Source organism: Ambystoma mexicanum, chromosome 8, assembly GCF_040938575.1.
Source record: "Ambystoma mexicanum isolate Mex_15411 chromosome 8, UKY_AmexF1_1, whole genome shotgun sequence".
In the NCBI taxonomy this organism is placed as follows: Eukaryota; Metazoa; Chordata; class Amphibia; order Caudata; family Ambystomatidae; genus Ambystoma; species Ambystoma mexicanum.
Window position 1 is genome coordinate 1,020,885,430 of NC_090929.1, and position 13,585 is coordinate 1,020,899,014.

Genomic DNA, 13,585 nt, shown 5'->3' on the forward strand with positions numbered 1-13,585 from the left:
GGCGTCCCCGCTGCACCGCCACAGAGTAATCCGGGTAGAGGTGGCTCCTATTTGCTCCAAGGAGAAATTCACCTTTGATCCTGGCTGCTCGTAGGACGGCATCACGGTCCCGAAAGTTTAGGATCCTGGCTATGATGGGCCGCAGCAGTGCGCCCGGCCTGGGCTTGGCGGTCAAGGAGCGGTGTGCCCTCTCAATGGCGAACTGCGAGGAGAGTTTAGGGGAGACAAGGAGTGTCATAAGGATGCGTTCCACGTAGTCCTCCATGGGTTCTGTAATATTGTCCTCGGGTATTCCAATAATGTGTAAATTGTTTCTCCTCGAGCGGGATTTGAGATCATTCTTTTTCTCCACCGCTGTCATCCGGTTGGTGAGCGTGGAGACTGCAGCGCGTAGAGAGCCCAAGTCATCCTCCACAACTCCCAGTCTGGTTTCGACCTCAGCGACTCTCCCATCAGTTTTTTCGATATGAGCTTTTATGGAGGAGATAGTCCCGTTCATGTCGTCTAGTTTGGTATGGAGTGTAGTGAAGCCCTCCCGAATGTATTCTAGCATCTTCAGCGAGTCTTCTGAAGCCGATGGGGCAGAGCTGGTAGGCTGCCCCTCTGGGTCATCGGGGACTGGCTTGGACTGTGTTTTAGCGAATATGTTTAAGGAACTTTGCTTTTTCCCCGCACCAGCTCTCTTGGTCATGGTGAAGGCTGGGCTCGAGGACCGTGATCCCGGACGAAGGAGGGTACTCGGAGCTAGTGGGATTCCCAAGGTAATAGTGTGGTGGGGGTGTGGGGGGGGGTCTGGGGGGGGTAGTACAGCTCCCCCGATGACAGGAGCCTCCGGGACTATGCTTATGCAGTTTTTGGGGCCCGCGGGCCAGCGCCCAATTTGCAGCAGGGGTTTGATCCAAGCTTCCCTGCTAATGTGTAGGGTTCGCCACCGAGGTGGTGACAGTGGGGATGACCCCAAGCACAAAGTCGGTGGGGGATGCAGGCATCAATGGAATAGAGTAGCAGGACCAGTGCAGCAAAGTGTGGGCGCTGGAAAACAGGGACGGCCCCACCTCATACCAAGTTAGGAAGATTGCCAGAATCTGCGTTGTGCAGGTACATCAGGTGGACTGGCTGGGATGCTGGTTAGACTCCAGTAGTGACAACCCCAGAGCCGCACAGGTGTCAGGGCGACCTCTCCAAGCCTGGGCCTCGCAAAGGGCAGGGAGTGCGTAGCAAAGCTTTGCCTCCTTGGCTCTCGCACTAAATGCAGTAGAGGAGAGAGGCGGCCCCCATAGAATCAGGGCGATGTGGACTCCAGACCCCGAGCTGCTCCCCTCGGGTAGCACGCAGCGCTGATTGCCGCCGCCAATTTAGTTAACAAGAGCAGATAGGGCCCAGGGCCAGTCCACAGATGTATGGTCCGGAACCCCAGGAACGGGAGGAAGGCCCCCCGCCATTCCAGGTAGGGACCTTGCAAGTCAACATGGGCGAAGCGCCACAGGAGGGGGAGCGGCAGTGAAGCAGATGAGCAGCTCAGCCGCACGGGGCCAGCAGCGGCGGCTCCGATCGCTCACAGCTCCAGCCCCGAACAATACGGAGCACAGTTCACGGGCTCCGGCCACCGGCTCACGACACTGCAACGCCGCTGCAGCCTCGCTGGGTGATTAGGCGGGTTGTGCGGCCGTTGGGTTCAGCACGCGCATCGCGATGCCCCTCCCCCACACAGGCCGTCTGCGCTGGGGAGTCAGGTGGCACCACGATCCGATCTCCACAGAACACCGTCCCTGGGCAAGTCAGTAGTCAGCAGCGCCACACAGGCAAGGGTGACAGCAAGGCTCAGAGGGTCACCAGACCCCAAAATCAGCTTGGATGCAGCACGAAGCCTTATATCTCAGCCACAGCCTTCGTAAATGGTCCAGCTGTATTTTGCGGGGTGAAATCTAGAGATGGGTGTCCTCTTCGTCCGGAGCTCCTCACTCAGGCGGCCATCTTGCTTCGGCGCAACAGCATCCCCTACATAATAAGCTTTTGACTCGTGGAAGCCGTGTGCAAAATAATGGTAAACTGAGTTTCCTGATCGCCACATTGTAACGCTGTGGCATTCTCTAATTCTCTATTCCATGAATCGCAATCGGAAAAGGGGTACGTCTTTATTTGATATGTTGGCAAAGGAACTGTATAATTTCACGAGGCCAAGGGAACTAAATTCCTCCTTCAGTTGATTTAGCCATGGGATTTTCAAGCAGATTTCAGACACCAGTAGTTATTTAATATCGTGTGTCAAGTGAGGCGTTATGCTTATCCATAGTGTAGTCTAAACTAATAGTGTTTTGAGATGGTCACTTATATAGTCCAGACCCAATTCCTGATGTAATAGATATGCCAGGCACTTTTTGCGACTCCGAAAAGATGTTGTAAAGTTATTTTCTTTCATCTGAATTGATGGTGCAGGGGAGAACACCCACTCCCCTCCCTCCCCACCTCAGGCCCATACATACTTCTAGCAATAGACCTGACCTGGTAAATAGTGAGTGCGATATAAGCAGCCCATGTCTCTGCCAAAATGAATTATGGCACCATTAACCTGTGAACGTTTAGTTGCCGTGCTGTTTGTATGATCATTCCACTTTTATTCTCTATTGAACACTACCCGAAGATGGTTGCATTTTGCAACCCACAACCAGATTAAAAAATACAGGGTACATTACATCCGGGCTTGCCACACACAGGTTTTGGATTTGTCAGCGTTAAATCCATATATCTGACACATTCACTAATGAGTTTCAGAAGGCCTATTGGGTTGTGAGCCAGAAGAACATCGTCTGCATAAGAAAGGGCACATATGTTTGCCTGCTATTCTAGGCGTGTCGTTTGAGATTTCGTTTATCTCTAGGTAAAGTGTGCTGACGTAGAGATTGAAGATGAATGGCGCCAGCACACACCCTTGCTTGACTCCACAAGACACATTGAAGGGTGGAGTGACTTTGCCCGTGCTATCCAGTCACACCACTTTGGTGAGATTGTTACTCTGGTAAATCGCCCAATTTAACAGTGCCCCGTGGCATGCCCAGAGCGCAGTGAGTGCCACAACTTTTGCAGATTCACGCTCTTGGGTCCATAAACCCCAGGTAAACATTGGCATCCGAAACCGCACACATACTTGTCCAGTATCAGCCTGAGGTTAAGGACCTGCTTGACCGTCCGTCTTAACCCATATTGCTCTTCAGCTCTGATGATGTTGGCCTGTGCCATGTAGATTATTCGCCACCCTGCCTAGACATTGTGATATTTGTTGGCAAGTAACAAATGCAGGCAACGACTCTTCTTTGCAGGTGGGTTTTAGAGTCTGGGTAAGAGCGGACGCGTGCTTCTTCGAGACAGGTTGGAACTGAAACAAGAACTAATAAGTTCCAAAATAATTGGTATAGATTTCCTATTTATCTAAATTTCTTGTATATCCTCTATCTTAGCCATAAAAAAATACTAAAATTATTGGCTGCCTGTGTTTAGAATTCAAGTGAATTTGCTAACCAGCCAGGATTAATAAGAGGAACACACTCTGAACAATTCATTAACCCTAATGGCTGCAATGTTAACTTTATTAGAAATGAAAGCGGCTTTAGCATTCAAAGGTGCTTGATTATAGCCACAAAGAGGGGTTTTACCAAACAAAATGTTTTCGTGGTTCTAAAAGGCCTCCAATTATTTTCCATCATACGGTACAATTATTTCAGTTGCCTATGATGGGCTGAGACCCAAGGATCATACTGTTCCTTATTCGTGACCAGCTGAGCTTTTTCATTGAAAGGAAACTCTACAATAGCATGACATTTACCCCTATAATTGGAACATGAGATTTCAGAAGTAAAATTAGGCAATGAAACCAATAGATCATTAGCTTATGTTGTAAGAAGCGTCCTTCTACTAGGTGACTGCCTTATCCCACAAGCTTCTGCGTCACCACTTTCAGCAACATGCCATTTAAATCTCATGATCGCTCCGGCTGAGGTATGTTGTACGCAATGCATGCCTTAAGTCCTCTCACCAACACAAAGTTCAAACAATGGCCTTTTTTTCTGGAAAACAGAAGAGCTTAAGGAACACAATTGTATACTAACAGTACCTCATGGAATCTCGGTCCTTATCAAATTGAAACCAAGTATTAAAATCACCATGGATCAAAATATTTTAAAAATCTGTTTCTGTGGAGTGGCAGACCTTTGGGTTCTCTTTAACAAAATCCTAGCGGCTGCTGAGGGCCTGTAACACACTGTAATCTGGTAGTAAAAGAAGAAACTGAAATTTTGAGAATCCCTAACCTTTTTTTATCAAAATGACAATTGCTCTGCAGGAGTACATGGAGGTGTAGTGGATAAACTGCCTACTTGGCCCCACAATTATCCCAATCAGAACAGTGAAGTGCGCATGGCACGACGGGTGTAGCTCCTTTTTGCAGTAGCAGAGGACTGGGTATAATTTTCACATGGTGTGAGCTCATGACAGTAGTAACCCAAACAACGGACAATGAAGGTTCCATAAATATATAGACATTTAATCAAACAAAATGCAATCCACTAACTAAAACCACTAGCATAAACCCACCCTTATAAAGAAAGCACAGACTGTGGTAGAGTAGCTCCCTGGCAAAAGCGGCTGGGTGTTCAGACACTTAATGGGCACGATTCAATGCTCACAAATGTCTTCGAAGAAGGCAGGTAAGTGTGCTAATTGTCCTGGTCCAACACGCAGTGTGTTCAAAGCAGCAACAGTACAAGGCATGAAGATGTATGGGAAAAGGAGGCAATTTCCAGGTTGGTGTAGTTCACAAAACAAATTTTGCAGGAAATTGGGCCCAAAGCTGTTCCTTGACTTATGGGTTGCTAGGGGCCCCAACCCAGGGAGAATGAGTCCTTCTGTTGTGCACTCCCACTCCAGGGAAGTTGACTGGCACCTACAGGGATCCTTCACCTCCAGTGACTAGGAGACTGGTTCCAGTGCACAATTAGAGAGGGCCTTGGTCCAACAGCAGTCACCTCCTCCACTGTTTGCAGGGTTTCCTCCTTCTCTTGATGGTCCAAAGATAAATCAAAGAATTGAGGGGACCCTCTCCTTTTAAAGGTTAATTGCCTGAGGGAATTGGTCGAAAGCAAGACCTAAGGGGTCCAATCCCTATTGTGGTAACAAATGCTCTTTGCCTTATGCAATCCCAGCCAGAGCAGGAAATGGAGTGAACCCCAACACAGAGCAAGATGCGGAGTCATCTCAAAGTCAACCTTCCCTCTGTAGCTTATCTTAACCCCAGGCCTCTCCCCATGCCGGCTGGCTTCAAAAGAACTCCCAGTGATCAGCATCCTGGTGTGATGCTGGCTTTTTGTCCTGGGTGATGTTGCTATGTCCTAAGGGGAAGGTGATATTGTTACTGCTGGATAATCAAAGGGGCAGGATTATGGCTTTTCCACATGGCAGCTACAGAGATGGTTAGCCTAGATGCCGATATGCATCCGTCCTGTCCTAGTTGGGGCCTCCTCACAGAGCTGGCACTGGTGTGATATTAAATTGCTATGGCTTTATAATTGTATGTTTCTAGCAGGCACTGTTCCAAATAAGACTGAGCTCATATTTATATACCGCAAGACTCTACATTATGCAACCATTTAAAGGTCATGATAAAAATCAAAACAAATTATTTTTTTTTAAAAAAGGACAATGCCCCAATCACAAACAGTAATTGTACAGAGAAAAGGCTGAATTCTGTACATACATGCTTAACGCTGGCTAAACATGACCACTGCTCTCGTTGGGGCAAGGCAACCAGTTCCTCAATGATGCAGCCACCGAAGCAGCTGAGAATCAAGCCTTGGGCTCTGAGTGCTTAGGTTACGCTGGCACAAACATCTTCACCTATCTCTTACTGGCCCCGGGCAGGTTGTGCTCCTTCAGCCTCCGGTGCCTTTTGGCCCAAAAGTCCTGATACTTGGAGAACTTGGGTGGTCCCTACTTGTAAATGCTGCATTTCATGTTTGGAACAAGCCTTGCGATTTGCAGGTTTATGTATTAATTGGGAATGGTCTGTCTGCAGACCCTCTGGGGAATGGGGTAGGAGGGGTTTAACTGCGTGTTTGGGAAGTTTTTCACCCTCTACCTCTCACCCTGCTCCCTGGTTTATAGGTCACACATTTCTCTTCCAAGCCCACCCTGTGTCTTGATGTCCCTTCTGGTCTTGTTATATACCCACTTTCCTTCACTGTTGGCCCCTAAAGATCTTTGAACTGAAAAGCATTAGTAAAAGCAAAAGAAATGGTTCACAGCTAAATCCAGCCTGAGGTTAAGGTTTCTTGGCACAGCAAACAAAAACGCAGCAAACATAGTTTGCAGCATTTTTTAACTAGTGCATTGTGAATTCTGACTTTGACTCTTCGTTGGAACAGGAGCTTCATGTAAAGTTCCCCCGGTTGCCGAGTTCCACCATCCACATCTCATTCAGAAGACCTCTTACCAGTACCCCTGCTGCAAGAAAAGACCCGGTATAGGTTTAGAATCTGTCTCCATGCCATCCAACACCAGATTCTCTGCTCTTGCTTGAAATTAGCCTGACTGTGGTGGGCATTGTGCATCAACATTTTCTCAGCATTAAGCAGCTATTGAAGTGGCTCCCTACACACATTTTAACATCCATGTCCTTCAGACAGAGATTTCGTTGGTCCCTGTAAGAAGGCTGACTGGTTAAATAGGATATCGGTGAACATTGTATGTCATTAAGCACCTCCCCTCCTCTTTTTGTGTAGAATTGGCTAGCTGACCCAAACGGTGGTCCAGAAGGGGAAGAGAACATCCGTGGCATCCTGGCTGAAGCAAAGCGAATTGCTGACCTATGTGAGGATCCCAAAGAGAGAGAAGATATCCTTCGATCGCTCGGGGAAATAGCAATGCAGACTGCCAAGCTGTCCGATCTACGCCGACAGTACGTATTACTTACCATTCTAAGAACACTTTTGGTATTGCACATTTTCTGTGTAATGTGAAATCTAGCACATTCCCTGGGTTTAGGGGTGGGATGCAAGAGCTATTTGGGACAAAATGGTAAATTGTCATATTTACCATTTAAATGATTTGGCCACCTTTCTAAAGAGCAACATGTTAAAATATTGTACTCCAAAATGCTTTTGCTTTTTCCTCACTCCCTGGTATAGAGGAACTGTTGCTCAACTTAGAGGGATTGGCTGCTCTTAAGCAGACTGGTCTGCCCCTACCCCCACCAAACTTTCTCTCACTGCTTTAAACCAGGCGTTTCTTCCCCTTTAAACATGGCCTCTATCCAGATGTGACTGTTGGTGTCTATGCTCCATCACAAAAATTTGAGGCATTTCCCTGAACTAAAGATGGACTGTTCCCAATCCTCACGAGGAAACCCTACTCGCTCAAAGAGCATAATTGGGGTGAATGCTGAATGATTTGTTTTTACTGCTTCGAACATTATAACTTTGAAACATGCTAAATAGTTTCAGGTTCTTAATGTATGTTGGGAAGGAATTCCAGTTCTCCAGCATGGGGTCTGGCATGGATTCACATGCTCATGAATATTCCCCGTCTTCAGGCTGGGAATCCTCGGTAAAGGAAAAATCAGTATCGGTTTCGTTTTTGATCTGTCTTTCTTAGTAGTAACCAATCACTGGTCTCTGGGTCATACTGCCCGCAGCCAATGACTGCCCTCTCCCTAAGCCCCGCCCCTGGCAGCCATCCTCAGATTTTTAACACACGTTCAAGTGTTGGGAGTCCTCGAGCTTTTACTGTGTTTGTGCTTTTTCGAAGAGATTTATCTAATTTTTTCGGTTTAATCGAGCCTTAAGCTCTACCTTTCTACTTCCGATCAACGGGGACCCATTTCGGATTTTTCTACGCCCCTCAAGGGTGAGGTTTTCATCGAGTTACGCTTCTTGGAGGATTCCAGAAGTTTTCTGAGGCTTACCTCTCGGACGAGAGGAACATGGCCGAGGAGAAGGGAAGCTCGACTCCCGGCAAACTATTCAGGATCTGCCCTGGATGCAACCTACAGAATGTGTTCAAGGAGGACAAGCATTCAAAATGCCTATAATGCCTCCACGAGGACAAAACACACGTGGAGAAGGACTGTGCGTTCCGACATGAACATGTCGGATCGGACTATGAGGGTACCCGTCTCCAACTGGCTGCAAGGCAAGAGCCCAGCAGGTGAGAAGAAGTCCGAGTGGTCTTCTAAGTCCTGTGAGGGCGCCCCGGCAACAGGGGCCCCAACAGAAGGCAAAGCACCGCGAGTCTGCGGTCACCGGGAGTGCCGAACGGTTGGGCTCCTCAACGCCAGGCAGGGCGCACCTTCACCAACGCCATCAACCACGAGCCAACGCTCTGGCTCGGGGAAGAGAAAATCCGAGAACCCGGCTAAGCTTCTGGAGAGGCCCTGGTCGATCTCGAAGGAACTGGCCGAAGGGGAGCAAGGCTGTGACCCTCCCCCTAAGGTGAAGGCCTCAAGCACGCCCAAGGGGGTGAAGACCTTGATCCCGGCCAAGGCATCGATTGAGGGAGTCGCTGCGGCCCTGGCGAAGCCTGTGGAGGCTACCCCAGTGGAGGAGACCTCGGGGCCCAGAGTTTCCCTGCCTGCGCAGAGGGAATCCTCTTTTAAGCCCATCGAGAAGACCCCCGTGAAGACCCCGGTAAAAAAAGAGGGAGCGGACACGGACACAACCTCCGAGGAAGAACTGACCGAGAATTTGGAAAAGGCCCGGTCCCACGGGAGGAATCCCGAGGAGGGGGACGAGCGAGGGTGGCAACGACTAGGTTCCCGTGGAGGAGGAGCAACCGTTGCACCTGCCACGCCTGTCGCAGCCCGAGCCACAGGACAACTCGGCGGCCATTTTGACGGCAATCGAAGCCTTATGCATGGAGATAAGGATGAGACTGCCCCTACCCCCGACGGACGACCCAACTGAACCAGGTCCGTCGGGAAGCCCTCCAAACAAGAGAAGGAGAATTCATCCAGCGCCCTTTCAGACCTCACGGCCTTCTCAGCCTTTGTCGCCTTCCCCGGTCCCGAGGGAAGACACGGGAACAGACATGGCCACGACGGGGGCGGATGATGATGATGATGATGACGACGACGGCGGTGACGACGGGACTGACCCCTTGTCTCCGTTTCCTCGGGCGTCCCTACCCGACAAAGTTGGCTCCTTCCACGCCATGATTGCCAGGGCGTCCGAGCTTTTTCAGCTCTGCCCCGAAAAGGAGGAAGGCTTCCTCTACCACAGCGCGAGGCCAAGAGGAAGACGGTCCTCGCGGTGCCGTTGCTGGATGACATCTGGGACGAGGGACTTGCCCTCCTGAAGAACCCGTCCACGATGCCTGCCAAGAGGGACCGGTACGAGAAGTACCGGGTCCCCGACACCGCCCCGTTGTGCCTTAGGGCACAGCCGTCCCCGGACTTGGTCGTCTCGGCAGCGGCCAAGAAGAAAGATGGGGGGGCATCGGCTTCATCTTCAACTTCCCCACCGGACGGCGAGGGAAAGAAACTGGACGCCATGGGACGAGTAATCTCGGCGACGACGATCAAGGCGGCCAACGCCCTAGCGATTGTGATACGCTACGTCAGGGAATTGTGGTACAAGATCGCCCCCTGCTGGATTTCCTACCAGACAAGAGGGCAGAGGCCCTGGCGATCCTACAGGAAGGTGAGGTGGCTTCAGACCACGCCATAACGGTAGCCACGGACATTGCCGACACCGGTTTCCGCCAGTTGGGCAACAGCGTTTGCCTTAGACAGTGGGGGTGGCTCAAGGCAACGGATTTCCACCAAGACGTACAAGCCAAGGTTTTGGACATGCCCTTCGACGGGAACAATCTGTTTGGAAAAACAGTGGATGAGTCACTGCAGGCCATCAAGACCGACACGGAAATGGCTCGGGCCTTGGGAGTTCTGCAGCAAGGATTCAGCGGCAGCTCCTCAACGTACTGTCAGGCGGCCCGCTCCTCGTCGCAAGAAGCTTACAGGGGATGAGGCAAGTCAGGTGGATCTCGCTGTTGTCACCAAGTAGGCAAAGGCGGCAACGCCGCTTCCAAGCAAGACTGAACCGGCCGTTGCATCGGGCCCCCACCAAAGCACCCCGGTGGGAGGCCGGCTGATGAAGTTAGTCAGCTTGTGGGAGTCCATCTCCACCGACCGTTGGGTGCTGGATGCCCTGGCTCACGGGCACACTCTGGAATTTCTCAAGAAGTGCCCCCGAATTCCTCCCATGGCCAGGAATGAAAACCACGTCCCTCAACTGATGTTAGAGGTAAGGGCAATGCTCAAGAAAGGAGCCATCAAGCTCGTCCCAAAGAGGCTCCGGGGCTCCGGAGTATACTCAAGATACTTTCTCCTCAAAAAAAAGATGGGAGGATGGCATCCATTCCTGGACCTGTGTCGACTAAACGGATACATCAAGGCACAGAAGTTCCGGATGGTCACCCTCCAGCATGTGCTGGGCCAGCTGGAGGAAGGCGACTTCCTATCATCGTTGGATTTGGAGGAGGCGCACTTTCACATCCCCATGCTAAAAGGACACCAAATGTTTCTCAGGTTCGTGGTCCAGGGATGGCACTACCAGTTCAACGCCCTCCCATTCGGATTTAAGTTGGCACCCAGAGTATTAACCAAGTGCCTAGCGCCGGTGGGGGCGCGGCTGCGCTTGCAGGGGATCCACGTCTAACCCTACCTGGATGATTGGCTCATCCGAGCAAGAACAAGGGAACTCGCCGTCGAACACACAGAGAAGACCGTCCGACTGCTTACGGACCTGGGATTCTCCATCAACTTCCCCAAATCCCACCCGGCTCCGTCGCAGGAAGCACTGTTTCTGGGAGCCAGGCTCAATACAGTGGCGCGATTGGCCTCGCCGTCTGAGGAAAGGACAAAGGCCATTCTGGGCAAGGTGCAGCGTCTGCTGGCCACAGACGTGGCCAGGGTGAGGTCCATCAAGTCCCTCCTCAGGAAGATGTCCTCGTGCATCTACCTGGTGCGCCTGTGCAGGCTTCGGATGCGCCGTCTACAGCAGTTCCTCGACGCCTGTTGGATGCAAGCGACGGGCAGCTTCGAGGACAAGATCTCGCTCAACGAGGTATTCCGCCAAGCAATTCGGTGGTGGGGCACCCGCGCGCATCTCGCGGCAGGCACAGACTTTCAGACCCCAGCACACAGGTGATGGTGACGACGGATGCCTCCCTGGAGGGGTGGCGAGCGCACTCGAGTTCTTCACGCGAGAGGCCTCTGGCTCCCGGAGGAGAGGACGCTCCACATCAACATACTGGAGCTCCGAGCAGTGTTCTGGGCCCTCGGGTCGTTTCTCCTGTACCTCAAGGGAAAGGTGGTAAGGATCTTCACCGACAACAACACCACAATGTCCTACATCCGGAAGCAGGGAGGAACAAGATCTCCAGCCCTGTCCAAGGAAGCCCAGGGTCTGTGGCACTGGGCCGTTGCCCAGGGGATATTTCTGGTACCCTTTCATCTGGCAGGGACAAACAACACAATCGCAGACTCGCTCAGCCGGGAGCTGCGTTCGTGCCACGAGTGGAAACTGCGTCAGGATCAAGTGGATCGACTCAACGATGGGGCAAACCCCAGATCGACCTGTTAGCGACGGCCGCGTACTCCAAGTGCTAGAGGTTCGCCAGCAGGTTTCCCCAGCCGAGGAGCATGGGCGATGCTTTCTCGTTCCCCTGGGACGGCCTGTTCCTGTATGTGTTCTCTCTGTTGCCGTTGCTACTGCGACTCGTCAACCAGCTCAAGAGGTCCCGGTGCAGGATGATCCTCGTCGCACCGGTGTGGCTGAGGCAGATCTGGTTCCCGGACCTTCTGGACTTGTCAGCGTCCCCACCAGTCAAACTATCGACGGACGCAGATCTTCTCTCCAGAGAAGGAGGCGCCATCCTTCATCACGACCCGGAGTCGCTGAACTTGAAGGCCTGGCTCCTGCAGCACTAGAGTTTGGAGGGTACGATATCCCGGCGGACTGCAGAGAGGTTCTTGCAAAGGCCAGGGCGTCCTCAACTCTCAAGTGCTACGGACACAAGTGGAAGAGGTTCTTTGTCTGGTGCTGTGCACAGAAGTTTAACCCTCTATGGATTACAGCCCCTCAATTGCTACTGTACTTACTGTCGCTGGCCAAAGCTGGACTAGCTCATGCTTCCATCAAGATGCATCTGGCAGCGATTTCCCAATACACCAGAACTACAGGACGGTCATCCCTGTGGTCTCATCGCCTGGTGAAGGAGTTTATGAAAGGACTGTTCCGATCATTCCCGCCAGTGAAGGCTTCATCCCCGGCATGGGAGCTCAACGTGGTGCTGACCAGGCTCCTGGGCCCTCCATTCGAGCCTTTGCATTCGGCTCCGTTGAAGTTCCTGTCGTGGAAGACAGCGTTCCTTGTGGCCATCACCTCCGCACAATGCGTGGGAGAGATTCAGGCCCTACCCTGCAAGCCTCCATACTTGACTTTTTTCACGAGACGAGGGTGGTGCTGAGGACGCACCCCTCCTTCATGCCCAAGGTGCTCTCTGACTTCCATCTCAACGAGCCCTTGGTGTTACCAGTTTTCTTCCTGTCGCCTTCATCGCCGGCCGAGAGGACTTTGCACTCGCTAGATGTGGCTAGAGCGCTGAAGTTCTACGTGGACCGAACTAAGAGTTTTCGGAAGACATCACAGCTGTTTGTGAACTTTGGACCTGTGGACCAAGGGAAGGCTCTCTCGAAGGCTTCCATTTCCAGATGGCTCTCCGCCTGCATCATGCACTGCCACCGGTTGGTAAACCGACCGTTGCCCGGGCGTCCGAGAGCCCATTCGACCAGAGCGATCGCTGCTACCACGGCATTCTTGTCTGGTGTACCCCTGCTGGATATCTGCAGGGCTGCTACGTGGAGGTAGACGCACACCTTCACGAGATTCTACTGCGTCGACCGGTATTCCAGGGAGGAGTCCAGAGTCAGCCAGGCAGTGCTGCGCAACCTGTTCACCTGAAGGTGGGCCTGGTGAGGAGGTAAGAGTTGCTTAATGTTGAGTCTATGTAATGCTTAATTTTGAGCCTTTGCCACCTCCCGTGGCTGTGCATCTGTGTACTGCTATGTATTCTTATATTTATGAGCATGTGAATCCATGCCAGACCCCATGCTGGAGAAGGAACAAGTTACTTATGGGTCCGGCATGGATTCACATGCAAACCCTCCCTCCTGCCCCTCTGCGGCTCTTCACTTGGTCATACTGCCACTTTACGTGCTACCAAATCTGGGGGATGGCTGCCAGGGGCGGGGCTTATGGAGAGAGCAGTCATTGGCTGGGGGCAGTATGACCCAGAGACCAGTGATTGGTAACTACTAAGAAAGACAGATCAGAAACTAAACTGATGCTGATTTTTTCTTTACCGAGGATTCACAGCCTGATGGGGAATATTCATGAGCATGTGAATCCATGCCAGACCCATGCTGGAGAACAACAGTTACAGGTAAGTAACTTGTTCCTTTTGGAGCACTCTTCTCCTGTGTTCTGGACCCTTCAAGTTTTTTCGCTGGCTTACCAGTTCTTTTTTTTTTAACTCTATT

At 51.5% G+C, this 13,585-nt stretch overlaps 1 protein-coding gene across 2 annotated transcripts in view; it reads left to right on the forward strand.

The window, feature by feature from the left end:
- The window catches only part of VCL (vinculin), a 751,821-nt gene that overhangs the window by 340,993 nt on the left and 397,243 nt on the right, over positions 1-13,585 (forward strand). For both annotated transcript variants that reach the window (XM_069610959.1, XM_069610960.1), the window contains exon 10: positions 6,771-6,946. In XM_069610959.1, the coding sequence (XP_069467060.1) occupies positions 6,771-6,946 (176 nt within the window). The remainder of the gene's footprint in view (positions 1-6,770; positions 6,947-13,585) is intronic.